Raw genomic sequence first — 27371 nt, 5'->3', positions numbered from 1 at the left:
GGGGGTTCGTGTTGGGATCCGACGGCAGCGATGACCGGGGAGCCAACGTCCATGATGTTGTCGGCCATGTTGGCGATGTCCGACAACGTTGTGCTCTTCGCTGACGCCAGTATCATACGAACGCTGGCTGGGAGGCGCTGAAGGAAAAGCTCCCGCAATAGAGTCTCATCAATGGTGCTGGCCTTTTCTCCGAGCAGTTGTTGCAGACGACGGAGAAGTTGAGTAGGCCTCCTGTCGCCCAGCTCCTCCGATGTGAGCAGCTGTTGTATACGTCGTTGTTCTGACGCTGATGTCCGGCTGATGAGTTGTTCTCTCAGCGTGTCGTACGGTTTTTCATCTGGTGGCGAAAGAAGTACATCACGAACCTCTGTGGCGACGGATGGGGTTAATGCGGCAACAACGTAGTTGAATCGAGTCGTCTGTGATGATATGTTCCGTAGTGCAAACTGTGCTTCCACTTGGGTGAACCAGACTTGAGGGTCGTTGGGCCAGAATTCCGGGAGTTTGATCTGAATGGCAGAGATGTCAGCAGGTGCTTGTTGAGTGGCCATTGATGTGGAGTTGACATAAACAGAAGGCAAGTCCAAAAACCGGGTCACCAATATGTCGGGTCGCCACAAGTAAAGGCACGGAGAACACGGAAGCAGTTGAGTGTGTTTAAAAGCAATCTATTTACTTCAAAGGTCGGAGGCCCACTGGCCTGTATTTACAGCTTTTCAGCCGCAGAGCGCGGCAAGGGAAAAAGGGAAGCGAGAGGAAAGAAAGAGAGGACGGGAGCGCAGTGTTTTCTGAGAAGGAGAAAAGAGAAAGTAAAGATAAAGGAAACCGTTGTACATCTGGCAGTGCGACCGTACTTGGCGAGTCGCTACAACTTTCCCTTCTCGCTTACGGGATGTGTACCCTGGTTCTGTGCTTACTTTACGCAGGGATAACGCGACTGTCCCTGTAGCATTATGCAATAACTATCGGATAGCAGAAATGGGTATCTTTGTCTCAGTTTATTAGTGTGTGTCTCGTTATTTTATTTTTTTCTCTTATAGCTATGCGAACAAAAGTGCGTGTAATTTTTCGCTGCTCTTTTCTTGTTTTCTCTACTTTTACGAAGAAGAAAGCCTCCTGGTAAAAGCTGAATAGTGTTCTATCAGTGGAAGTGGGGTTGTTTGTTCAGTTTTGTTGGGTGTTCGATATCTTGATGAAGTAAGCAGTGCTTAATTTTGCAGTCATGGGTTTTTGAGCAGAAATGCTGGTATCTGAGCACGGAGTAGAAATTCCTATATTTCTCTGCTCCTTAAGAAAATTTGTGCGTCGTTTTCCAAGCAGACCGCGTTTAGTTTACGCGAAATAGAAAAACGAAGTTGTGTATGCTCTATGATTTTCTGTCGCAGGCTTAGCGGGCGTTCACACGGGCCAACTTTCTGCACCAACTCGGACCAACTTTGGAGTTGGTGGCAGTCGGCCGACATCACCAACCATGACCAACTCGAGTTGGTGGGAATCGGTCGCAGAGCGATAACTTCGGAGAGTTGGTGGTGGTCTAACCAATCAACGCGAGCAGCATTGCCACGTGACCCTCGAGGGCATCAAGCGATTTCGTTCCTGTCGTACTGCGTGGCATGGGTTCAAATCCTACAGGGGTACATGATATTTTTTTAATTTTTGTTTGTTGCTAGCGCCATATAAACATATCAATAGGCATTTTTTTGAGATACTGGTGACCTTCTGGCGAAACAAAATGACTTCGTTTTGATTAATGACAGTTAAAAAAAAGTCACCAGCCGTTGGACTTGAACCCATGCACCCCGATTGCCGTAAGGTTGGTTGTGGGCGGAGCTAACGAGTTGGTACGTGTGAACGTGGAGACGGCACCGTCTCGAAATTGGTCCAAAGACGGTGCTTCGAGTTGGTCTGAGTTGGTGCTGAAAATCGGCCCGTGTGAACGCCCCCTTAGGCCTTTTCCCCGATGAGCAGTATTTTGTATGCATGTCGCATGTCTGGACTTGTTCAGTAGTGTCTTTCTTGCTGCAATTTTTACCCTTCGCTAATATCTTGTTGCTGTCATGTTGTGCTAGCCGTTGAGTTTCGTAGCGATAAGTGGTGATTTTCCGATTATTCCTGAGCGGTTCGACTTAAGCCTTTTCGCTACTCACTTAAGGAAATTTGTGTATCCCTGTCCTGGTGCTTTCTTTACGCAAGGGCAATGCGACTGTGTATGTGGCATTATGCAAGAATTATCTGGTGGCAGAAATGGGTGTCTTTTTCTCAGTTTATTAGCGTGCGCTACGGTTTCTTGCAGTTACAGCTATTGGGGCACAAATGCGTGTAATTTTTCGCGGTTCTTTTCTTCTTTCACTGCTTTTACTCAGAATGTAGGTGAGGGGAAAAAGTCAGCATCCAGGTAGAGCAGGAGAAAGCCGCTCGGCAGAGGAGAGTTCATGAGAATGGAATTTGTTTGTTTTTTGTTATATGTTGTTGAGTGTCAGTATTCACCTTGCTTGATATGTTGATGAAGTAAGCTGTATGCAGTTATTTGCAGCTGTATGCAAGTATTTGTGCAGAAATGCTGGTATGTGAGCATGGAGGAGAAATTCCAATAAAGCACCTCTCCTTGTCCATTCCTGAGCTGATGTCTGTGTGTGCGTGCTTTTTTCCTGGCTTGCGACGTCATCATGGCATGTTGCGGCTTGTTTAGCAGTGTTGCAATTTTACCCGCCGCTATTAGCTTGTTATCTTGTGTTAGCCGTTGAGTTTCGTAGCGATGTCCGGTGACTCTGCTATTATTCCTGAGCGCTTCGTCTTAAGCCTTTTCGCTTCTATCTTAAAGGAATTTGTGTGCCCTTCTCCTGTGCTTTCTTTACGAAGGAACAATGCGGCTGTGTATGTAGCATTATGTCAGAATTATCCGATACCAGACATGAGTGTCTTTTTTTTAGTTTATTAGCATATGCTTCACTTTTTGAAGCCATAGCAATTCCAGCACAAGTGCGCGCAATTTTTGCTGCCCTTTCCTCAAATCACTGCTTTTGTGCAGGAGAAAGTCGCATGGTAAAGCTGAATTCATGAGAAGTGGGTTTCTCTGCTTGTTTGTTAGATGTTATTAGGAGCTCGGTATGTTGTAGAAGTAAGCTGTTATAGGTATTCGTGCAGAAATGTTTGCATCTGAGCGCAGGATGGGAATTCCTGAAGCACGGCACCCTCAGTGTAAATTAATTATTTTGGATGTGAGTCTGCTTCACTGCATGACAAGACCCGGTAGGCTGAAATGGGAAGAGAGAAAAAATTGGAGCGCTTCATTAATAGCGATCCAAATAATACGGCAATTATAGCTTCCATAGAAAGTAGAATTTTAATAGGCTCCTAAAATTATAGTTTTGTAGTAGTTTTTCTAAACTGCAATGGAAGATAGAAAATCATTAATATGGTGGGAATGCAATCATGTTCCCGTAAAGGCATTCTGTCTTGTGCTTTGTCGTGCGCGAATGGAACTTGCTCCCCAGCTTTCGCGCCTTTTTGCTCGCAGGTGTAGCCTCACACAACGAGTATACTAGCATAGAAAGGGTCATGTATTTCATAAGCCTGGTGATGATGTTGAGTGGTCTCACTTATTATTTTAAAAGAGCAGTGGTAGTTTACTGGTGTTGTGATTCTAATGAGCCTTTGGGGTGAAAATCGCTAATATGCACGGTGCTTTTTTTGTTGAATTTTATTGTAAAAGTGATAGTCATTAAGAGACGGACAAAGCAAATAACCTTGCGATTCAATAAATAATAGGAGTGTTTGTCTTTGCCGCTGTCTTCTTCAGGCAGGATGTGATGACGTCACGCAGTGTTTGAGGTGTCTGTAGCAATGCATTGACCGTTACTGGAAAAAAGTGTAGCAATAGAAAAATGATGCGTACTGTCCTGGACGGATTTATGATGAGCACTGTTTTGGAATAAGAGGAGTGAGTGTGCTTAGAAATAGTTTGATGCTGGTTTTCTTCTTTGTTCAAGTGTTTCTTTTTGCTTTTTTCCCCCTTGTTGTCTGACAAACATGCGCTGACATGCCCTGACCCCCCCCCCCTGTTCTGGCATGTTTTCCTTCTACATGTAGTTTTTTTCTTTTTGACAAGGAACATTCTTGTCTTGACAATAGTGCTGCCCTGAATGGGAGTAGTGCTAGAACGATTCTTAATAATTTTGCGATTCATTTAGTTCAGAGAGCAACCGCAAGGGGGACAGGTGCATGGCTTTATCCAGTCGAGGAACAAAGGGTCATTATTTAGTTATCTCCTTGGCTCTCGGGTGGGACGGACATGTCTCGATTAGCTCGTTGTATGTAGCCATTGATGGAGTTACGTGTTAGGATATTTTGTTTTTTCCTGTATTCGTAAGTCTAATTTAGTAAGACTTTGGGAATGAAATGCTTAATTCCTACAATCAACTTTCATGCATGGTGTTTTTCTGCAATAGTTTCCTATGCAATCGTTATAGTAGAATAAAGGAAATAATCTTGGGATAGTGATGCAATAAATAACAGGTTCCTGTCTAGAGCGCACACGTCCTTGAGCCATACAGCTGCATGATGCCGTCAAACCTAGACACTATTGTTTCAGGTGGACCTTGTCCAGAGGAGCATTAGTGGAAAAAATAACAGTGTAGCCCTGAGACAATAGGCTGACGTTACGACCAATGAGCAAGGCCTGCAGGGGGCGCAAGGATTCACTTTTCTCTTGGACACTGATGGGTGTGGACGCATTAATTCTGTTCCTAGCAATTGCGTTGGCCGTTAGTGGAAGAGCGTAGCTTCGGTGGGGTTCCGTCTGCCTCTGATGGGGTGCGGATGTGTGGTTCGTCACTGGTGAATGGTGTGTGACGATTGTGGTGGATTTTGTGACGAACAGATTTACAATGAGGGAATGTAGTGAACGTGAAAAATGATGGTGAGTGTCTTTTTCACTCTGTTCAAGTGTTTTTCTGTGTTTGCTTTCCTCTGTTGCCCAGCAGTCATGCAATTTGTCCTCGTGTAATAGCGCTCCTGACATGCCCCGACATAAATGCTTTCCTTTGTTGATACATCTAGCTTTGTATTTTTTTCTTTTTTTGTGGACACAAAAGGTTCGTGTTGATCGTTCTTGTCTTGACGATGACGCTAGTGCTGCTGCACCCTTGATTTAAATGGGAATAATACCAGAACGATTCTTAATAATTTTGCGATTAAATTAGTTCAGAAAGTAACCGCAAGAGGGACAGATGCATGACTTTATAGAGGAGAAAAAAGCATTACGATTGAGTTCCGTGCCTGGCTGTCGGATGTAGTAGACGCATCGTTCTGCGATCCTTGTTACCCGTTCTCTGTGTTGATTTGTTGGAGTGTCCATTGATGGAGTTACGTGTTAGGATATTTTGTTCTTTTGCAAGCCTCATTTAGTAAGACTTTCGAATTCCTACGATCAGCTTTCATGCATGGTGCTTTTCTGCAATAGTTTTTCTGCTTCCTATGCAATCGTTATAGAAGAATAAAGGAAATAATCTTGGGATAGTGATTCAATAAATAATAGGTCCCCTGTCTACAGTGTACACGCCCTTGAATCATTCAGCTGCATGCTTAGGTGATGACGTCATGCCATGGCTTCATTGCAGATTGACCTTGTCTACTTGTGTCGACCATGTGAAAAAAAAAAAGCGGTGTAGCCTTGGGACAATGGGATGACGTCATGACCAATGAGCAACGCAAGAAGAGGGCGCAGGAATACACTTCTCTCTTAGCCTTTCGCAGGCACGGTCGTGTTACTTCTCACAGGTGGTCGCCGCAGAGGGCGCTAAGAGCGCGCGCGGCGCGGCGCCCCAGTCACTTGCTCGTTGGATCTCGTGGAGTGCAGATGTGTCCTCGGTCGCTCCGCAGTCGCCGCGCGACTCAGTTTGTGCCTGGCTGTCGGATGGAGCAGTCGCATCGGTCTGCGCTCCTGTTGTGGTGGGCTGATTTGTTGTGTAACTAATGCTTTCGCTCGTGATAACTTTGTCCCCCTTTTTTATGATTTTCATGCCCGTACACGTCGGGCGCTGGTTGCTGTTGTCCGGGAATCCCCGCCATTTTCTATCTTCTTCTGCCTTGGGAACGAGAGTAGCGCTGGCGTGATTCTTAATAATTTTGTCGTGAGATTAGTTGAGAAAGTAACCGCTAGGAGGTGCTGCTGCGGGGCTTTATACAGGAGAAAAAACCACTACGAGTCAGTTCCCTGCCAGGCTGTCGGATGGAGCTGTCACATCGTTCTGCGCTCCCCGTGACTACTGTTGTGGTGGGCTCATTTGTTGAGTAACTAATTCTTTTTGTTGTTAGCTATTGATGGTTAGCATATTCACTCTTGCTTTCCCAGCCTCTGTATTACGAGTGTTTTTCTCCTCGCATGTCCAGAGCTGTCCTAACCTGCCCAGACATGTAATGATGACGTCACAGCTGACGTCACAGGATGTCCAGAACTTGTGGTCATAGCTGCGATGCTTTGCAGCCTGCTTCTGTGCTCCGTCGCCCGGCGATGGTCAACGGCCGTTCCGTACCGCTTTCTTCAAGATGGCGTCGTTGATCTTCAACTAACTCCTTCTCTCCACTCTATTTCTATGTATTTTTTTTCTTTTTTATGGACACAGGTTGCCGCCAACGCACAGCTGGCCTGAACACGAGTTAGACGCTCTCCAATTAGTGTGATGACTCATTGGATGATGCTGATTAATGTGAGGGTCCCAATTAGCTCTAATTGATTAATTAATCGTGTTTAAGGCTAGTTGTGCGTCTGTGTCCAGTCATTACTACTCACTAGGAGATCAGCATCTAGCTCGATGTAACTCTTCCGTTAGGAGTTTCCAAATATCTAAAGAAACAAGGCCAGGAAGGCCATCGTGGAAGTAGCTCTGTGATAAATAAACGGTCAGATATAGACAGGCGGAGATAACTGCGGCTATCGCAGAGAGAGCTGCTCCAGACAAAACACCATTTTATTATTATTTCGATTTTCACACTCGTCATTCTCTTCCATACGGCAGCATGAGATCTTCGTTACCGCAGGAAGGCGAAATCTATCCTGGGGCTTTAACTTGGCTTGACTACACTTTAACCACGACCTACTCTATACTAGAGACCTGGACAACTGGCAGTCGTCTATGGGAGAGCCGGGTCATGGGATAGTTACGGTAGTGGCCACTGCAAGCGCCACATAGCATTATTGGGGACAGAGAATGTGGCTGTCGCCCTTGCCACCGTCTTTCGTGCTACCAAGCTGTTGCTAAGCACGCGCTATTCTCTCTCTCACTGCTTCGTCGTCGTTGTCAACTCAGCCCACCATGCATTGCCGCGGTTTCGGCAAGTCACGTGGTAACGAATAGTGCGAACTAGCGCGAAATCCCATAGCCAAGCGGCGATTGTCAGAACTACTACCTCAGCGCTGGGAGCTTTGCGGATGTCCAGGTCTCTAGTATAGTAGTAGGTCGTGCTTTAACACAGTGAAATTTCAGTATAATAATTTCAGAACCTTATGCCGGAAAATAAAAAATAAAATAATCGAGTTTTCCAACGAGAAATTTATAAATACTGGCGCACTGTAATTCTGAAAACAGATCCAATATCTGCCGCTGACTTGAATGTTGCGTTCAAACAACGGTGATTACGGGTAGCATGGGGGAACAAGTGATATAGAAGCGGAACTCCCGCACTCTAAGAAAAAAAAGGGAGTCGCGAAGCGTCAGATGCGCGCCTGACCTCCCATTCGCGGTTTCTCTAAGGGTACACGCAAAAGTGCACATACACGTCGATCGTACAAACGCGCATGCTTAGAAGATCTTGAAACAATGTCGCGTCAGCCTGCATGTTGCTGTGTCATTGAGCATACAAATCAGTTGTTTTTTTCTCCCCCCGTTTTTCGAATGTGCTTGTGGCTCTGTGAATGTGCCTTTCTATTATTCAGGTGAAAGGCAGACTGGTTGGGGAATTCGCGCAATTCAACGCAGGACGGAATTTTCACATAATGTTTTTATATAATTTTTATAATATAATTTTTATATAATGCAGTTGCTAGATATGTTATGATTTTGTGCACGTTTTGTTCTTATGAAAAGCTTTTTTTTTTTTGAGTGTGTGAAGCATGTATGTCTGCGCAGTATACAGCTTCATCTGAGCTGTACTTCAGAACACCGCATCAGCTGAGATTGCGTTTTATATCTTCATGCATTAAGCATCTGTCTTTTTCCAGCTCCTTGCCTTTGAAATGGAAGCACAGTAAGCGTGTGCCAACACCCATACATGAGAGGAGAGAGCTGGAGCCATGGTTTTGTTGCTGTTGACACTGGAACCTGCTTTGCAGAACTTAGACGCATATGTAATCCTTATCTCATCACCTTTCTACTCTAGCTGTTCAGATAATTCTTCGGTACACCAGAACCATGCGAATACCTCCTTCTCCCCAATGGTATACACCTTCTGCTGTGGTTATTTATGAAGGTGTCTGCTGGTCAGAAAGCAGTGGCTCTGTGTTGAAGGTATGACACAGCACAATCTCAATTATTGAATAATATAGGTGTGTCACATATTTAGACGCCATTGTAATTTGCCCATCGCATTAGGTGCCCTGGTCAGTGCTATGTTTTGCTTCCTGCCACCACTGCTAAGAGAGAAGACAGATGGAGTCATCAAGAAGTTGGTAAGCAATGTTCTTTGTGCTGTAGGTCTATTTTGCTGAGAAGGGGTGGGTGGGTCTCCAAGATATGTGGAATATTTATACACCTATCTGAGCCATCGTGCAACCTCTGTCATAATGAATATAAAGGCGCATACAAAGATTATGCGTAAACATGCACACATTAGGTTAATATAGAGGGTGTTTACTGGATACAGATATTCATTTGCAGATAAGGATAAAGATAAAATTAATTATTTTAGCTAGATTCTATCACTGCCCCTAGGTTACTGGCATTGGACCCTACAACTGGAGCTGTACGATATCGGAGTTAGTCAATTAGCTAAATGTTTGAATTATTCATTTTAGGAGTAGGTAAAGTTTGGCTAGAGTTGGAGCACCCAATTAGGCTCATTGCAGTTAATATGCACCTTCGGAGGTCACACTAGTAGTTTGTTTGTGCTACAGTACACATTTAGGTTTTAATATCTAGTGCATATACAGGGTGTTTCATGTAAAGTGATAAAAAAATTCGAACTGGCGATGTAGGCGCTGGAGCATTGCGGGACTTTCGGTAATTGCCAGTTCTGGAAACATTTGCCACCATCGAGGAAAGGCTTTGAACAATTTTTAATTGCAGAAAATTTATTTTTAGACAATTGAACTTCGAAAATTGCCGCGCGAACCTCACTTTCTTTTTACAGCAATACGAAGTCCTCCACGGATAGCGCCCAAGAGGCCCAACGAAAACAATGCGAAAATAACTAAAGCGGATGGCGTTGTGTGTAGAGCACACATAGTACTTTTTCAACAGTAAGCCAGCTTTGGCATTTTCTTTGACTATTTCGTTTATATTTGGTGTTGTGGCTGCAACATACGGCAGGAAATGACTAATGGGAAACTATTGGGAGTAATGTATATTCTATTGTGTACTGTACTTCACCTGGAATTTTCGAATTTTGACACCGCTCTGGTCGAACACTGCTCTAATTTTTGTCGTTACAGGTAACCTACTTCAACTGATTCCTGTACATGACAATCGCTACAAGGAAATGGGCTTCCGGTTCGATGACCACATGTACGTCCCTTTTTGAAAGTGTATTACAAATAAAGTATAGAGTGTGTACGTGATGAGGTAGCATATCTGCTCAAAAGCACCATTTTTTTGCTTGAATTTTTTTTTTATCGTGCAGTAGGTTCTCAAAAATGGCTTGGGTCAATCACGTCACTACAGTGCTGATGAGAAACACCATCCTTTTACCTTGTTTCATTCAAATACCAAAAGCACATACCAACTCAATTTTAACCCCTCAATTATCATATAGATTTTCTGTGGAAGAGATAGAACTTATGAAATTATATTATTATCTGATAATGTGGCAGTGTTTTCCTGGCACTCTTCATAATTTCACTCTTAAAATACTTTACTTGCAGAAGCCAGGAGAGGCCCATGTGTATCCTACCATCATCCATCACACAACGGATGGCCTGCAAGCTTCTGCATCATTCTCTGTTTTGACCGAAGGGTTCATGGTAGGGCATCCTGCATGCTACCTTCTTTACCGTTAAAGGGACCGAAAAGTGAAAAATAACCCCCATATTTTTGCCCACTGTCGTGCACAACATCGTTGTTTGATAAGATACAGAAAGCATTACTTCTCAATTCGGCATATTTTTTACGTATAAATATTTTGAAGATTGCCGGAACATGGACGGTGCTGCCAGCGAACGGCGAAAAAGAGCAACTTGGGTTTCAGGTCCAGGGCTCCCAGGGATTGGTCAACCCTTACCACGTGAGAGTTAATTTTGTAGAGAACAAAGCTGACGCACATTATCTTACAGCTAAACGCCATTTTAAAAATGACGCTAACTTCCATAGCTTTTACGTTAATAAAGCATTCAGCTACTTCGCCGCTACGAGCTACGATCCGCCGCGCCATCTGCAAGGCCGTCTGTGTTATCGCGTTTATTGTTTACGTCGTGGGTGGTCGTGTTGGTCGCGCGAAGAGAAGTGAATGACATGTTCGTGGTTGTTGTGTCAATTATTCGAGAGACCTACATATGCCTGGTGTAGTTTTGGTGTTCGGGGATGCAAAAATCATGTTCGTTCACCATCGGCGGCGGGCGTTTTCTACCACAAGAATCAACAGGAGAGTCCGCGAAAGCGAATGTGGTTCGAAACACTCGGTTATTAGATGTAGCAGTCGTGTCGTGTGTGCTGTTCTCATTTTGCTGCCGATGACTACGAAGATGCCGTAGAAGGCGAATTGCGAAGACGTCCGAAGCACACTGATGCTCAGTACCCAGTGATTTTGCTTCACCGAGGTGACGAGTTCAACACAACGTCTTAGGTATGTACAGGCGTCACACATGTATAAATTATAATATATCGACGACGTATTCCATTTCACTTATGTTATCCTACTTGTCCTGTACTTAACATTGTCAACATCAACAAATTTAATTTTAGGGGCCTTCCAGTGTTGAAGTAGCGCAAGACTGCTTCGTGTGTGTGTGATCCAGGCACTCAAGTTGACATGACAGAAATAGCTGAAAGCAGGTATGCAAAGTCCACAGATGGAAGCACTAGATTTGTTACGTGTTGCAGACTTTGTGACATCTTTTTTTAGTATTTGGACAGGTGCAGAACATTAGTAGGACGTCAACAACGGGAGAAGAAACCGATCAGAACTACTAGCTTGTTTGAAGGGTACAATAATACTTCCTGTTGAGATGTAGTTATGACTTTATGACTAAGGAACGCTAATTAATTTTCTAGAGATGCATCCTCTACACTTGAATGCTCAGTGAAACAGCAAACGTTCGTTGTCTTTGAAGCCCCACTACTAGAATTGTTCAATGTGTGTCAGAGCTGTAGTGAGCCATGCAAGGTTACCACATCATATTGGTCCTAAATTTGCAGAGTTCCCTTATCTAGGACGCAACTGTCATTTCTCTTTATTGCTTTTCCGATTCACCTTCTCAGAGATTAATGTGGTTCACCATACACTGCATGGCACTGCCTTTCTCTATACTCATGCTTTCGGTTTCTTGTTCTGTTGAATAAATCTTCACTTGAGTTTGCAGCCATCACGCTGTCTACTGTGTTTGCCCCTCATCAATATTGATGTGCTGTAACGGTATAGCACATCAACATGCAAACAACCTACCAAACAACCTTGCCTAGTCCTACTTTTGGATGGAAACTACACGATGTGGTAACATCCACATATATATAATGTTTTTAGTCGACGGAGATTTGCTGTTTTTGTACAACCTTCATTGTACATTTCTTTTGTCTCACTTAGCATGCCTGAAGAAATGTTCTGATCTTCATCAAGATGACAGGTCATTGTTCGATCTGCAGCATTATTGTTCCTGTATTCTTTTCACCAACAGAGAATACAAAAGTGAACAAATTTGTAAAATATAATAAGCTTGTTAAATTCAAAAGGGAAAGACAAAACTGTTTATACTTCTCTTGTTTATTTTGTTGCAGGTTTTACAACTCTATCAAGTATGTCAAAACATCAGAGGGCAGGAAGTCCTACTCTGTTTCCTAAATCCCTGGACAATAAAAAAGAAAGATATAGTTTGAGTTGTGACAAAATGTTGCTTCAGCTCTTATATTATATTTCAATTAAATGTTACGATGCATTTGTAGTGCACACTGATGCCAGTTTCAATTTGCAGGGCTGTCAAAAGTACTTTACAAAAGAACATCTCAATTACAGTAACAGAGAACTTATGCAATAAATTATTTAGCCATTTTGGAGTACTATGCACACCAATGGTGCATGGTTAACTTTGAACCCAGATCAAGGGTTAATAATACTTGAAGTCAGCCCTCAAGTCCTTCTTTACAAATGTTAGTGGTGACGTGATAATGAATCAGTTACAAGTACTCCGTTTAGCAAAACAGAGTTAATTAAGTGTTAAATCCCAATCTTGGTTCAATTATTAGTTGACATTTGGAAACGTGGTCACTAAGAAGTATACTAAAAGGTTATGAACACAGTTCAGCTGAATGACATTGACGAAAATTATCTTACTTACTCCTCACATATACAATTGAGACATCAGTATAACCTACAAATACATCTATGCCCACAGGTTATTTAACCCTCCAGAAACAAACTAGTATTTATAATATGCTGTGACAGCAAAGAAAAAGCAATGACAAAAACTTGCAGCAAACAATAAATGAAAATATGCTGACAACATTTCTACAGGTCAGCGTACTGATAGGAAAGCATCCCTAATAGCATGCATGACGCAGATCGATATCCAGTGGTGTACTTTCTATTGTATTTTCTCGGAGCACCCCACATCCTTCTTGTGAATGGCCGACAGGTGGTATAACGGAATTTCCTGCAGAAATAAGGGTTTTCCGTCCAGTTTGCCGTTCAAGTAGCGCGTAAAGACCACACGGCGCTGCCGTGTATGCTGCCATGCTCTTCGGTTTCTCGGATGTATGTAAAAGACACTTGCAGTACTTCGGTGTCAAGGCACAGTATTCGTTCGTCGTTAGTTCTGATGCAATCGTTTGTCTGCTTTTCACACGCATTCTCTACCTCTCGGCAGCAAAAACCGTAGTATCCATCCGTAGTATCCGTCGGTTTGCATTTCACACATGAACACCTGCACGACGAAAAAACAGCGCTTGTTTCGGCTTACACAAGTGCTTCTCCCTGATACATGGAAATTTCACAAAGCAGTCCATGTTCACGGCACGGTGAGCTACTGCGCAGGACGAATGTGACTCCAATTGATCTCTGGACGAGGAATCCTCTGCTGCGAAAAACACACTTTCCAGCACGCTAACGCACGAACAACAGTTCTGTGTGAGCGACAGTTCTCGAATGCGGAATTCGAGCGCACTCATGGTCAAGAGGCTGACATTCTCGACGTAGAAAGTGGTCACAAATGCCCACTGCCATTTTCGTTTTCGCCGGATTAGCGCCCGGAAGTGCGCGTATTACATGCGTCCTCGACAGATGGCGCGGGGTTATGCAATTGTTGACAGACTGCACGGTTTCCTATTAGGTCCCTGGACATGCAATTATGGAAAATTCGATTACAGAAAAACTACAGCGACTTCAGCGGAGTTCTTTGATATTCGAACTTTTGAAGGTTCAAGCTTTTCGCTGAACATAAAGTTTCGATAGGTTTATATTCACTTTTCGGTCCCTTTAACGTTGTGTACAGTCCTAGAGCTTAACTAATTAACTGTTACGTTAAGGTGGAATCACTGTTTGGAGCATATACAGATTGACGCTGTGCACAAATTTCATAATGTACATCGATTAAGTACTACCGTATTTTCACGCGTATTAGCCGCGGCTTATGCGCGATTTTTTTTTTCTTTTTTTTTTTGCGGACGCTCTGCGGCTTATCCACGGGTATCTGATGGCTATTTTTCCCTGGTATTTTCCCCCATACCCCGGATTAAACGAAAGGGACGACAGTGCCTCATGTTTTTCGGATCAGGACCGCCCTGCCAGTGCACGAACAATACCGAACAGGGGCGGGTCCACATTCGAGTGGACTGACCTTCCGAATACATTCCCCCACGGAGCTTTAACAAAAGAGGTGACAGTGATTAATGTCTCCTGGAACACCACTAACTCGTCAATCCACAAAAAACACGCAACAAGGGCACAATCCGATCTCAGTAGAACACTAGAACTGACCTCCTTTGTTATACACCATGCCGACACCGGAATGTGGGCCACAGGGTTTATGGCCTTCCCTACGGTCTCCTTTGTCGGTAGACCCACAGGAAGGGTTCAATACACCTGACATCGGGATAAAACGTGGTCAGCTAGGCGTCAGTTCTCATTTGACTTGAGCAGTAGCATTTGCGGACACGGGCACGGCAGTTAGAGGTAAGGCATGGCTCCAACGCGGAGGCACAGCTACGACAGCGGCTTCAAACTAAAAGTCGTCGACGTCGCGGACCAGTACGGGAACAGGGCAACTGGCAGGGAGTACGGCGTCGACGAGCGTTGAGAGTCTCTATTGATTTTGTTTGTGCATCACTGGTTTAGCGCACAAAGCAGTCGCGTCGTATTACCCGCGGCTTATCTGCAAAAGCATTTTCAAAATGTATCTAAAAACGAGTCCTGCGGCTTATCTGCGGTGCGGCTAATACGCGCGAAAATACGGTACTAGTTGCTGTGCTTCATTGATTTCCATATAACCCTCCATTGTAGAGGGGGTTGCCTTGGAAAGCCCACCCTTATTCAGTTTTTGCGTGCTACAGCTGAGTGACAAGCGCCTGTGAGATTGCAAGGACACAGCACATGTTCTTGTTATCAGGGGGCAGACTGGGAATTAATCTGGAATATAGCAGGAAAATGTTACTCGAATGTATGAAACAGGACACGAAAAGGTTTTGAAGCCAGCGCGTAAGTGTTACTAACAGACTTCTTATACAGTAACAATGGCAGCAGCATCAACGGAAAGTATGCAAGTGTTACTTGAATTCTGTGGCATCATCACCAGCCTGCACATCAGCAAGATGTTCATGCTGTTGCCAGAAACCTTTTTGCATTCTATTTTGCGCATTTTTTAGGCAACTTTTTATATCGAATCACATCCGAATTGTTCTCTCAGGTAATGAGAACTCGTTCTCTCTCAGTTCGGAAATCCACAGCTATCATTTCCATATCTGCAGTACAGGAAATATCAGGCTGGTGGGTTTTTGAAGGCACCACCGTGTAGAGGACATTTGGTCTCACCGCAAATGAAAAAAGAACAAGAACAAAAACATTCATCCTGGTCAAAAATTAAATAATTCAGCTGTTCAATCTAACTGGATGAAACTGGTTTCAAGAAGTATAGGACAGTCAATAGCCACTACGCTCAGCAAGTGCTAGTCCTTAATCGATGTGGATCATCAGATTTGTGTAGGGCTGTGAACAACGTCAAAGTTGTGCAGGTGGTTCAATTTAAAGAGCAAAGCATGTGTAACTTAGTCACTTAGCCTGTTGCTGCTATCTTGTATCAAAGGAGTGCTAATCGTCAAAGCAATAAAAATCTCTTATGTTAAGCCTATAGTCTGGAACCATTCAGTAGCGTGTTAAAAATGTAGAATACCATTTGCAACAAATTATGTATTTCTGCTGTATGTTCGAACTGCCAGTACACCTTGGTGTAAGTGACCAAACTAAATTTATATTTGTACGTTCTGGCCAGGAACTGGTGCAGTTAGCGAGTACTGCAGGGAAACAGAATTTATTGCAACGGTGCTTCGTTTTGGCGCATTTTTTGTGTGGGGGTGGAAGGTCCCCCCTACTCCCGGGGGCATCAAGTGACTCCCCCTATGGGGTCACTTGATGCCGGTAGGAGTCAAAACAGATCCATGGAAGTGGGAGTCAAATGACTCCCCTGGATGGCATCAAATGACCCCCCCCCGCCTTGATGGAGTCATAGTGACTCCAGGAGGGGGGTTATATATGTGGCAGGGTTTGACTCTCCCAAAGGGAGTCACCCTGACTCCCTTATTTTTTAGAGTGCGTGATCAGTTAGCAGAAATGGCAGCTTCCGTCTTCCGATGTCCGAGGTGTGCGTATTTTGCGTGTACGCGGCAACGTGTTGCCCACCATTTAGCCACACAACACAGTGGTGAATCGAACTTTAACATTATCTGTGGTGTGGATGGCTGCAGCAGAAACTACTCAGTCATGGCTTCGTACAGAAAGCACCTGTACAGCGCACATGGCACCAAACCCGTAACAGATGCGCCTCACCAGACCGAACCACAACTGAGTAACTTTGTAGAAAGTTCTGAAAGAAATGATCCCCTGCATGATCCGGGAAAACACAGATGGAAGAAGGGAACTCCGAACAAGCAGGGACGGCCGGTTCGTTCTTTCGTTCCATTGCAGAAGCAACAAAAACAGTTTGCGCACTATTTTTTCGACTAACGGAAGAGCACAATCTACCCGAGTCACCGTGTGAAGCTGCGTTTCGCGACCAGGAATGCCTTTCAACTTCTGTCATAGAAGAGCTTTGCAAAGCGCAAAACGTCACGAAATAGACGACCAAGTCCTGGCTACAAGTGATGACCTGCGCGACTTATCGAGGTGCGATTTTGTAAAGAAAATGTTTGCCCCAGTACAAAGCGCGTACCAGCGCAAAGCGTTTGCGAAAGAACATTTTCATTACGTCAAGCCAGTACAACATCAATATGCAGACAACGCAAACGAATCATTCCACTACGTGCCAATAGCAAGTGTCCTGAAAAACATCTTGGAAACTCCAACAGCTGCTGAATCTGTACTCCATCCGCCACCCTGCTCTGACCCAGGAAAGATTAGCAATTTCCGAGATGGTACACTCCACAAGCAACTTCTGAGCATCACACAACAGGCCGTGCTACCTAGCACTGTGTACATCACTCTCTACTCCGATGAGCTTGAGATCGTCAACCCCATAGGACCTAAGCGTGGCACCCACAAATTGCTTGTAGTTTACTTCGCTTTTCTGGATCTGCATCCCAAGTTTCGCTCACAAGTGAAACACATCCACTTGGCATTGATAGCGAAATACCCGGACAGCAAGGGTCGCCTCGACGTAGTCTTGGCACCATTGATTAGCGACTTGAATCTACTAGCCACTGAGGGCATCGATGTCGTCAAAGCGATGGGTACGAAAAAGGTAAGCGTCCATGTAGTCGCCTTTTGCGGCGATAACCTCTCCATGCACGCTATTCGGGGCTTCACGTGTTCCTTCAGCAGCGGTAGAATTTGCAGATTCTGTTTGGCAAGGTCAACCGAGCTACGTGAAATCAAAAGGGAAACTGATTGTGTCATCCGTGATGCAAAAAGCCACACTAACCATTTGCAGGCCGTGGAAGTGAACCCCGATTTGCGATCTGTGTATGGCGTACAGGGAAAGTCGCCCCTGCTGGACATAGCTGCATGAATTCGATGTTACTCGCCAACTTCCACCTGATGTCACATGCATGATATGTTTGAAGGCACATTTGTTTTTCTGATGCACCACACTTTACGGGCCCTTGTCGAAGACGAAGTTCTGACACCTGAGCATCTTCATCAGTTTGATTGAAAAAAAAAATCTTCTTCTTGGCCGAGTGGTTAAGGTGATGAACTCGAAATCTGTTGGAGTTTCCCTGCACAGGTTCGAATCTTGTCGACTGCGCTTCACCCTTTTTATGATATTATGAGAAACTATAATACTTGCGAATGTGCTTGATTTCACATTCGAGGAGTTAAAACCTGTCGGGAAATAATCGATATGCTACAAAAACAACGCGATGAAACCGATAAGGAAGCCGTCGTGGCCGATTGGTTAACGCATTCTACTTCCGGCAGCGGTTGCGGTCGGACGTAGGGAAATGGGCTCGTGGGAGCTGCGTTCAACACGGCTAACCCTAGCCGGGATACCATCAGCAACGTTGCAGTCAGCGCATCCTCTGACAATTACAGACTAGTGTTACCCACTCTGTCTACAGGTAATGTGTCGTTGAATACTATATTTCTGCATGCGGACCCTTCCGCGAGACCATATCGGGCAGACGACTTTGCCGAAGGTGTCTTTTCTGTGATATTAAAAGAAGACGTAGCCCAGTTTGGGGCCTACCTGTATAACCACGTGTGGGCGTTGACACTGCATTCAAGGCTGCCAAAAGAAAAACTCGTAGCGAAGAAAGAGATCAGCGTGAAGAATAAAAAGTGTATCATCCTGGATCCAATTCAAAACGAAATCTACATGTCGGTGCATTGGCTGCCAATGCACGTGTCTGATAACGGTGTGAGCAACGCTCTTACTGCATACGGGGAAGTAGAAAAAATAGAAAGAGGGCGATGGAGATCAACAGCTTTCGCAGGTGCTGAGACGACGACGCGCAAGGTTGCGATAGTTCTGCGGAAGGGGGTGTCCGTGGAGGACATTCCTCATGTTATGAAGATCATGGGAGGCCATGTCTTGATAGATATACCGGGAAGACCGCCGCTGTGTCTAAGGTGCAAGAAGGTGGGACACCTAAGGAAGATATGTAGAGCCTCCTGGTGTAAAACCTGCAGAAATTTCGGCCATGTTCCAGATGACTGCATTAGTACCTACGCTGCTAAGACGAGAGCACCTGCCGAATATACGACGACAGCAGAACTAATGGACGTGGACGAAAACGTACAAGTAGGGGCAACTGCGCTAGAGAAAAGAGAGCACCAGTCTGAGCCAGAGCGGCACATGCAAGCAGAAGCAGTCGGTGACGAAACAGCCGCCCTGTCGGAAAGAAGGATCAACGAGGAGATAACGAGCGGCACCGGTACAGATGAGAAGCTTCGTCAGCAGAAGGCAAAGACTCACGAAGCAGCAGGTCATTCTCCAGAAGACACAAAGGGTGTACAATATAAAGACAGTCTTCCCGAAGCAGGGAACTCCGAAACAGACTTGGTGGTACCCAGCACATAATTAAGCGCAAGTACCCAGCAGCAGGACGCAAGCCCAAACAGCTGCAAAGCTTTAGGGCCAGTTCTCACTTGGCGACGCCCGACGCGGCGTCGTGAGCGGGCGGGGGAAATAGACGCGCATTTCCGGAGTCGGGAGAGGAGAGACGTCGAGCCAAAAAAAACTGCCATGCCGAACTTCATTCACGACGTCGGCGAGAGCTGCCGAGAACGACAGCTGGCGACCAATTAGGTGACACAGAAAGGCCACGCCCCCTGATTTTTCGTCTGCTTTGGACGACGGAAGGCCACTGTGGTGGGAACATGAAAATTGTGCGCGCTGACGGGGCGGCAGAAATGCGCCTCTACTTCCGCCGCCCGCTCACGACGCCGCGTCGGGCGTCGCCAAGTGAGAACTGGCCCTTAGAAATCGATGAAGGACATGACACCGGGGGAATGACGGAACCGACACCATCAACGAACAGCAAAGTAATCATAAGAGCGTCAGACGCTGGAGGAAAAGAGTTCAAGTGGAAGGACACCGGTACAAACATCAATAAATCTAGATTCTCACCGGCGCCGCCTATAACTCCAGAAGAGAGGAGACAAAGACTGCTAAAGGAGAAAAAAAAGGTGTTATATACAAGAAGGACGACATCAAACTTCATACGCATCTTGAAAGGACGCTGCAAGCCAAGAAAGAAAACCGGCTATTTTATAGGATTATACACAAGTGGTGTATGATGTGATCAATTAGGTTTGTGGGGGGCGCTGATAACCCGGCAACTTCCGCGCGATAGCGCAGATAGCGCAAGAGATAAAAGAGCGAGCGCTCGGGGAAGGAGTGATTCGTGCGGCAGGCAGGCTGGCAGACGGTCACAGAAGCGAGGAGCGACGAAGCGGGCAGACGGCCAGCAGCTCTGATGTGAGGCAATAAACTTTGTTTCTTTTGTTCAACTGCTGTGTCAGTGTTCTTCGGGGTTACGGCGGGGTCGAATACGGAACCACCCCGGGTTTGTGGGCCGAGGTTCCCACAAAATTGGCGCCCAACGTTGGTGTTTTCGACCCGTCGTACCGTTTTCCCCGGAGGGCACGGCATAGTTGCAGTTAGTGTGCATTTTGTTTGTTTTCTTCGTTCTGCCGCCGTCTGCGTTGCAACGCAGGTTCTTCGACCGGAGATGCTTCCCAGGAAGAAGCACGACCCAGACAGTGACGAGGACGAGCCTGCGCCAGTGGCTGAGGACTTGCTTCGACAGATGGCATCCCTCTGTACGTTACTGACGCAGCAGCTTGGTAGCAGCACGCCCGCCGCCCAGCCGTCCCCGGACACGCAGCTGCGCCTGAACTTGCCGGTACCGACATTTTCGGGCTACAGCGACTCCAAGTCGGCTGAAGATTTCCTCGCCGACTTGAGTGCTTACCAAACTGCCGTTGGAGCCACCGACGACGTCATTCTGCGTCGAGTACTTCCCGCAGCGCTGGTAAGCTCAGCTGCTTTGTGGCGTAGGTCCCAGACCCCATTTTTCTCGATGAGCGTATTCAAGCAGCAGTTTCGGGACTACGCGATGCGTATGCGCGAAGAGCTTGCAGCCCGAACGCAGCATAGTGGATGAGAGCCTTTTGGAATACATCCGTGCGATTCAGGAACTGTATCGGAGAGCGGACCCTCTCGTAGACGAAAAAGAGAAGGTGGCACGCGTTATCCGACAGTGCCACCCTCGGTTCAAGCCATATTTACGGGGTCGAAGTTTTACTTCCCTGTCGGAGTTAGCTACAGAAGCGCGCAGCATTCAGGCCGACTTGCTAGCTGAGCTGCGTTACCGCCCACCTCCTAGACCGGAGGAGACTCTTGAGCCTAGTTGTTCATGGGGCGGATCGGTACAGGCAACGGAGCTGCATCCCCGTTGGCCTGCAGGACCGAATAGCGGAGCGTCGGCAGGTGCTTCACACCGCTCACTCGATCCTTTTGCGCACGAGCAAAGGAACCGAGCGAGGCTTGTTGAGGAGACTTCGAGGAGCGCAGGACAGACCGGTAGCGAACGTCGCCGAACGTCAGGATACCGGCGTAACGACAGGATTGAGGGATCAACCCCACCGCGCTCTAATGGACTAAACGTTGGGAGACCGTGTTGTTACGGTTGCGGGCAACACGGACACATCCGTCGGGACTGCCCACATCGTACTTCGGCCACCCCCGAAAGAACCCCCCCAGGGAAACTCGGAACGCCGACGGCGGTAACCGCAGATTACGAATTCCCGTCGTCGGCCGGAGCGAACATTGATAAGAGGCAAGTTACTTCTAACCGTGCTATCTTTTCTGATAATACAGTGGCCTTGGTCCCGCTTGCGTGCCGATTGCAAGATGACATCTGCAACATTGGACCTTTCATCGTGGTGCGCGTTTTGGGCAAAGACGTTGCAGGTTTGGTGGACACCGGAGCAACTGTTTCCCTGATCGGCGACACCATCCACGGCTGGTGCCCGGAGCGGAACATCTCGGTACGGACGACCAGGACTCGCCTAAGGCTCGCCTCTGATGCGGTTGTACCTGCCGGTGGCGCGGTGCGCCTTACCTTGGCTGTCGATGGACATCGGGTCAGACAACGCTTTGTTTACCTTCCTGGACTGGCAGGAGCAATGATCCTGGGACGCGACTTCATTATCCGGATGGGACTTGTCCTGGACTTGCGTCGCGGAGGTTACCAGCATGCATGCAGCAGTGCCTTCTACCCATTCCTGGAGTGGACAACCCCTGGAGCGGACCAACGCCGGACTGGTGAGGGAACCCAGGACGACTGCTCAAAGCGAAACCGGGAACCGACTGGCAACAGCGATGAACCTAAGCAGCAAGCCGCTGGAGTACCTCGCGGCGCTGGACCATCACTGCCCGTTGGAGATCATCACGGAACAGAATACCGAACGCCTGTAGTTGCAACTGCTGCCTTGCAGGAGGGTCTGCAAGGGTTTTCTGGAACCTCAGAGCAACGAGAAATGCTGGAGCAAGCATTGCTACCCTTTTCCCGGATGTTTACGGAAAAACCAGGTTTGACCGAAGTCTTGGAACACGGCATAGACACCGGCGACGCAAGGCCTTGGAGATGCAACCCGCGGCCGCTTAGCGTCCACAAGCGCAAGTTGCTCGATGCTGCGCTGAACGAAATGATCGAGACGGGTGCTGCGAGACCCTCGCGCAGCCCGTGGGCCTTTCCGGTGGTACTCGCTCCGAAGAAAGATGGAACCGCAAGGTTGTGCGTGGACTACCGCCGGTTGAACGAGGTGACGGTGAGAGATTCGTATCCATTTCCCTCTATAGACTCGATCATGTACACGTTGGGATCAGCCCGTGTGTTTACAATCTTGGACTGCAGTCGAGGATTCCTGCAGATACCGATAGCACCTAATGATGTCGAAAAGACAGCCTTTACCTGTCATAGGGGACTGTTTGAGTTCGTCCGGCTTCCCTTCGGACTGTCCAATTCCCCGGCTAGTTTTCAGCGTATGATGGACGAGGTGCTCGGCGATGCGAAGTACAACTTCGCCATGGCTTATATGGATGACGTAGTAATTTTTTCACGTTCATTCCAGGAACACCTTTCACACCTGAAAGTGGTGTTCGGACGTATGCAAGCTGCTGGGTTGACGGTCAATCCTCGAAAGATGCAGTTGGCGACTAACCGCATCGACCTGCTCGGGTTTACAGTGGAGTCCGGCACGGTCAGGCCGAACGAGGACAAGCTGAAGGCTATCCTAGACTACCCTCGCCCGCAGGAGGTAAAGAGCTTGCAGCGCTTCCTTGGTATGATTGGATTTTATAGACAATTCATACCGCGGTGTTCGGACATGACGCAGCCACTAACCTGGCTATTGCGGAAAGGTGCGCGCTGGTCATGGGGAGAAGCACAGGAGAATGCATTCTCCGCCCTGACGGAAGCGATAGCGCAGATCACCTGTCTGTATCTCCCAGATCTTAATCGCCCATTTGTAATGCAGACAGACGCGAGCGATTATGGACTGGGCGCAGTGTTGTTACAACAGCACGAAGGTGAACTTCGGCCGGTGGCATTTGCAAGCCGCACGCTGACATCACCTGAACGAAATTACACCGTGACAGAGAAAGAGTGCCTGGCTATCATGTTCGCACTGAATAAGTTTGACATGTATCTGGATGGTGCGAAATTTGCAATCCAGACTGACCATCAGGCACTCACCTGGCTGAGTAGACTGAAAAATCCCGCCGGAAGACTTGCACGTTGGAGTCTGACGTTGCAAAGGTACGACTTCTCGATCGAATATCGGAGGGGGACCTCTAACAAAGTGGCAGATGCGCTGTCTCGAGCACCTCTGCCCCTGGAGGACGTCGTTACCACGCAGGAGCTCGTAGCCGCGGTTGGACAAGCCGGAACGGACGGAGAGCTAGCGTGGGGACACATCGTGAGCCGGAAGGACATCGTGGAAGCCCAGAGGACGGACGGACTCTGTCAGCGTGTAGTAAGGTGGCTGGAGACAACGGGCCCAGCGGACGCCGGTGACGCTGAAGAGAGGTTCGACTCCTATCAGCTGAGCGAGGATGGTCTTCTGGTGAGGTACATCCCCCAGGCGGACGACGAGGAGGTCGGCGGCAACCCTTTCAGGATCGTAGTACCACGAAAGCTACGTAAGTTATTCCTCATATATTTCCATGACTCTGCTTTGGCAGGTCACGGTAGCGGCAGCAAGACTTATTCTAAGTTATGTCGTATCGCGACGTGGCCAGGCATGAGACAGGATGTTTTGCGGTTTACTCGCAGCTGTCCAGTGTGTCAGAAGTCGAAACCTAGGGGAGGACAGCCGCCAGGATTGCTGCAACCGATTGTCAGTCAAGGGCCTTGGCAGATAGTCGCATGTGACATAATGGGGCCATACCCCAGAAGTCCCCGTGGTAACCAATACCTGTTAGTCATTACAGATCACTTCACGAAGTGGGTTGAGCTGTATCCCCTGCGGAAATTGGTATCAGCTCGGATCTGGGATCGACTGCTGGATGTCTTTTCGCGGTTTGGATTCCCGGACCAGCTTATCACGGATAACGCCTCGTACTTTACAAGTAAGGTGTTTGTCGACACATGCTCGGCATTGAGTATCCGACACAAGAAGACGTCCCCCTATCACCCTCAGGCAAACATAACTGAGCGGGTCAATAGGAATATCAAAATGATGATGGTAACACTTACCAGCAGGCATAAGGATTGGGACGCGCGTCTAACGGAGATTGGCTTCGCCACTCGTACGACGGAAAATAGGTCTACTGGGTTCACCCCTGCCTATTTGAGTTTTGGACGGGAAATAGTATTCCCACTCGAAAACACGCTACGAACACTGAGGGAACAACCCCGTCGCCCGTATGCACGATATGCGGAAGACATTCGCAACCGTCTCTCAACTGCAGTTCGTTGTGCACGTGAGAATCTTGAGGTCGCACGACTGGAGCAAGCATCCCAGTACAACAAGGGTCGACGCCAGGTAACATACCGCGTAGGAGACTTAGTCCTGAGGCGGACGCATCCACTTAGCGACGCGGCGAAGGGCTTCGCAGCTTCTCTCGCGGATCGATGGGACGGGCCTTACCGGGTAAGTGCGCAACTTACACCCGTAACTTATAGACTTGAACGTTGCAGTACAAGCGAGGAGTCCGACCCAGTTCACATCACAGACCTCAAGGAGTTCATCGATCGCATCTTGGAGCAAGAGGAAGGGCAAGAGGACTCCGGCACAAGTTCGTCGCAATCCCAACCCTTCCGCGGCCCCATCGACACGGAGTCGCAGCCCGCTGAAGATGGGACAGTTCGGGGCGGGTTACCGGGGTCTCCTCGTTATAACCTCCGCCCTCGTAGACCTCCAAGGTGATGCTTTTTCATTTTTTTTTCCCTGCAGATGCCACGACCACCTGCAGCGAGAAGCCGTTCTCGACCCCAACAACGGCACCGACCTCAGCGAGTCCCTGGGAACTCTCCTGCTCGGAGGCCTTCCCCGTCACCCCGATCCCCAAACAGATCAAACAGACACCCCACCGAGCCTCCAGCGGTGTACACGGAACAAGAAAGAAGCACCCTCTGCCCCTTCTGCGGTGTTCCACTGATCCACCCTCCGACCCATAATGCGGGAGCCCTTCACCTGCATCGTATCCAACAAGCCGCACAGCAGAGGGCAGCAGCTAACAACGTGGCCTCCGCTCCTACACGTCGGGACATAGTCGCTGCAGTGAACCTACTTCGGCAGCTGGCCCCCCAAGTTCTCGCTCGGCCATCCTTCTCACCGGACCCTGAGGATATAATCCTCGACCTCCCCGAACTTCCGGACATTTGCCTCAAGGGGGGGAGAGTGTGGGGGGCGCTGATAACTCGGCAACTTCCGCGCAGATAGCGCAAGAGATAAAAGAGCGAGCGCTCGGGGAAGGAGTGATTCGTGCGGCAGGCAGGCTGGCAGACGGTCACTAAAGCGAGGAGCGACGAAGCGGGCAGACGGCCAGCAGCTCTGATGTGAGGCAATAAACTTTGTTTCTTTTGTTCAACTGCTGTGTCAGTGTTCTTCGGGGTTACGGCGGGGTCGAATACGGAACCACCCCGGGTTTGTGGGCCGAGGTTCCCACAGGTTTTAGACAAATAAAGAACAAAAAAAAGTGGCCGAGTGGTTAAGGATATGGACTCGAAATCCATTGGGGTTTCCCCGCCCAGGTTCGAATCCTGTCGTCTACGCTTCACCGTTTTTATGATCTTATGAAAAACTACAATACATGCGAATGTGCTTGATTTCACATTGCAGGAGTTTCTGAAGAGTTAAAAGCTGTCGCGAAATAATCGATACGCTACAAAAACAACGCGATGAAACCGATAAGGAAGCAGTCGTGGTCGAGTGGTTAAGGCGGGTTATCACTTCCGGCTGCGAACGAGTTCAAACGTGGTATCATGAGCTCGGTTGGAGCGGTAAACAAGGCTAACCCTAGCCTGGATACAGAAGGCTCTTCTGCTTCAAGTGTGCCTCAGGATTATAGAATTGTGCTTCCTGTGCTACCGCGAAGGACTCTCTTGGATGCAGTGCCATCATTATGCATGCGGATATTACCGGTAGGCCCTATCGAATTGAAGACTTTAAGCCCGCTTTAAAGAACTTAGGGAATCCTCAAGATATCACGCAGTTCGGGGTGTACCTAATGAATCGTGTCTGGCTGTTAACGACTAGCACGCAGGATGCAAAGGACAGGATACTCCGGCATAAGGAGTGTGTGGTAAAAGGAAAAAGGTGCCTACTACTTGACCCGTCCCAAAAGGAACTGTGAGTGAAAGTGTTCTGGATATCCTATCATGTGAGCGACTCCCAACTTCAGCTGGCATTCCAGGGCTTCGGCAAGGTATCTGATGTGCAGCGCGAGAGATGGCGCGACGACACTTTCGAGCATGTAGAAACAACAACGAGAGTTGTCAAGCTTACGTTACACGATAACGTCTCTGCCGAGAGGATTCCACATCTCATGAAAGTGGGCAGAAGCCAGGTTCTCGTGTCTGTTCCCGGGAGGCCAAGACTATGTCTCCGGTGTAGAGAAGTCGGCCACATTAGGCAGTACTGCAAAACCCCGAGGTGCACTACCTGTCGCCGTTTTGGACACCTCGCAGAAAATTGTATTCGATCCTACGCACAGATGACGCGCCCGGTCGAGGAGGACAATGCCGACGTCATCATGGACCAGGAGGAAACGGCTAACGCAATGAACAGCCCTTCAGGGCCCACCACTGCTAGCGACGATGTTATTTTAAGTGCTCCGGCTGGCGTAGCAACGCCCGATGCGCCCGTGACTCCTTTAGAACATGAGTCAGAACCTACCGATCCCAACTGCAACGCTGAACCCAGCAACAGAAAGGAAACCCCTACTAATCATGGTGCCAACCTGGACACTTTAAGCCGGCGCCCTGACACAACGGAGTCCGAGTTGTCAGAGATGGAGGGCGATCTGAACAACACCCCTTTGGAATCGGATAACAGGCAGCGGCCTAGCTTTAGAACCAAACGCAAGAAATGGGCAGTGCCCAAGGTAACATACGACACTCGAGATAAGGGCAGTCACCTTACTAGAGACCCAAAAGCTGCCTCACCATGAAGATTACAGTCGCTACTTTCAACATCAGAAGTCTCATAAGCAGGAAAAGGAAGCAATGCCTTCTGGACCAACATATTCCACACCATACAAGGGGATGGCTTCGGATTGGTCAACGTAGGTGTCAAGCTTTTAGTCCATCGTTTTCTCTACTTTCGCAAAAAGAAGCACGATGTCCTGCAGTGGG

The 27371-nt window shown here is 47.6% G+C and overlaps 1 protein-coding gene and 1 long non-coding RNA gene across 2 annotated transcripts; both read left to right on the top strand.

Annotated features, from left to right (window-relative positions):
- The first annotated feature begins 5833 nt into the window (after window positions 1–5833).
- On the top strand, window positions 5834–25600 carry LOC135378462 (uncharacterized). The gene is made up of 6 exons (XR_010418395.1): window positions 5834–5949; window positions 6391–8504; window positions 8589–8665; window positions 9647–9719; window positions 10076–10174; window positions 24970–25600. It is a non-coding gene; the product is annotated as an uncharacterized LOC135378462 (long non-coding RNA).
- On the top strand, window positions 16628–24974 carry LOC135378652 (uncharacterized). Its single transcript, XM_064611739.1, has 6 exons — window positions 16628–17294; window positions 18123–19069; window positions 20223–20411; window positions 20474–20540; window positions 21389–22341; window positions 22645–24974. The coding sequence occupies exons 1-6, from the start codon at window positions 16628–16630 to the stop codon at window positions 24940–24942; spliced, it is 5121 nt and encodes a 1706-aa protein (XP_064467809.1). The 3' UTR covers window positions 24943–24974.
- Window positions 25601–27371: the final 1771 nt, after the last annotated feature.

Source organism: Ornithodoros turicata, chromosome 1, assembly GCF_037126465.1.
Source record: "Ornithodoros turicata isolate Travis chromosome 1, ASM3712646v1, whole genome shotgun sequence".
Classification (NCBI taxonomy): domain Eukaryota; kingdom Metazoa; phylum Arthropoda; class Arachnida; order Ixodida; family Argasidae; genus Ornithodoros; species Ornithodoros turicata.
The sequence above is the reverse complement of the archived record's forward strand: the minus strand, read 5'-3'. Positions and strand labels throughout refer to the sequence as shown.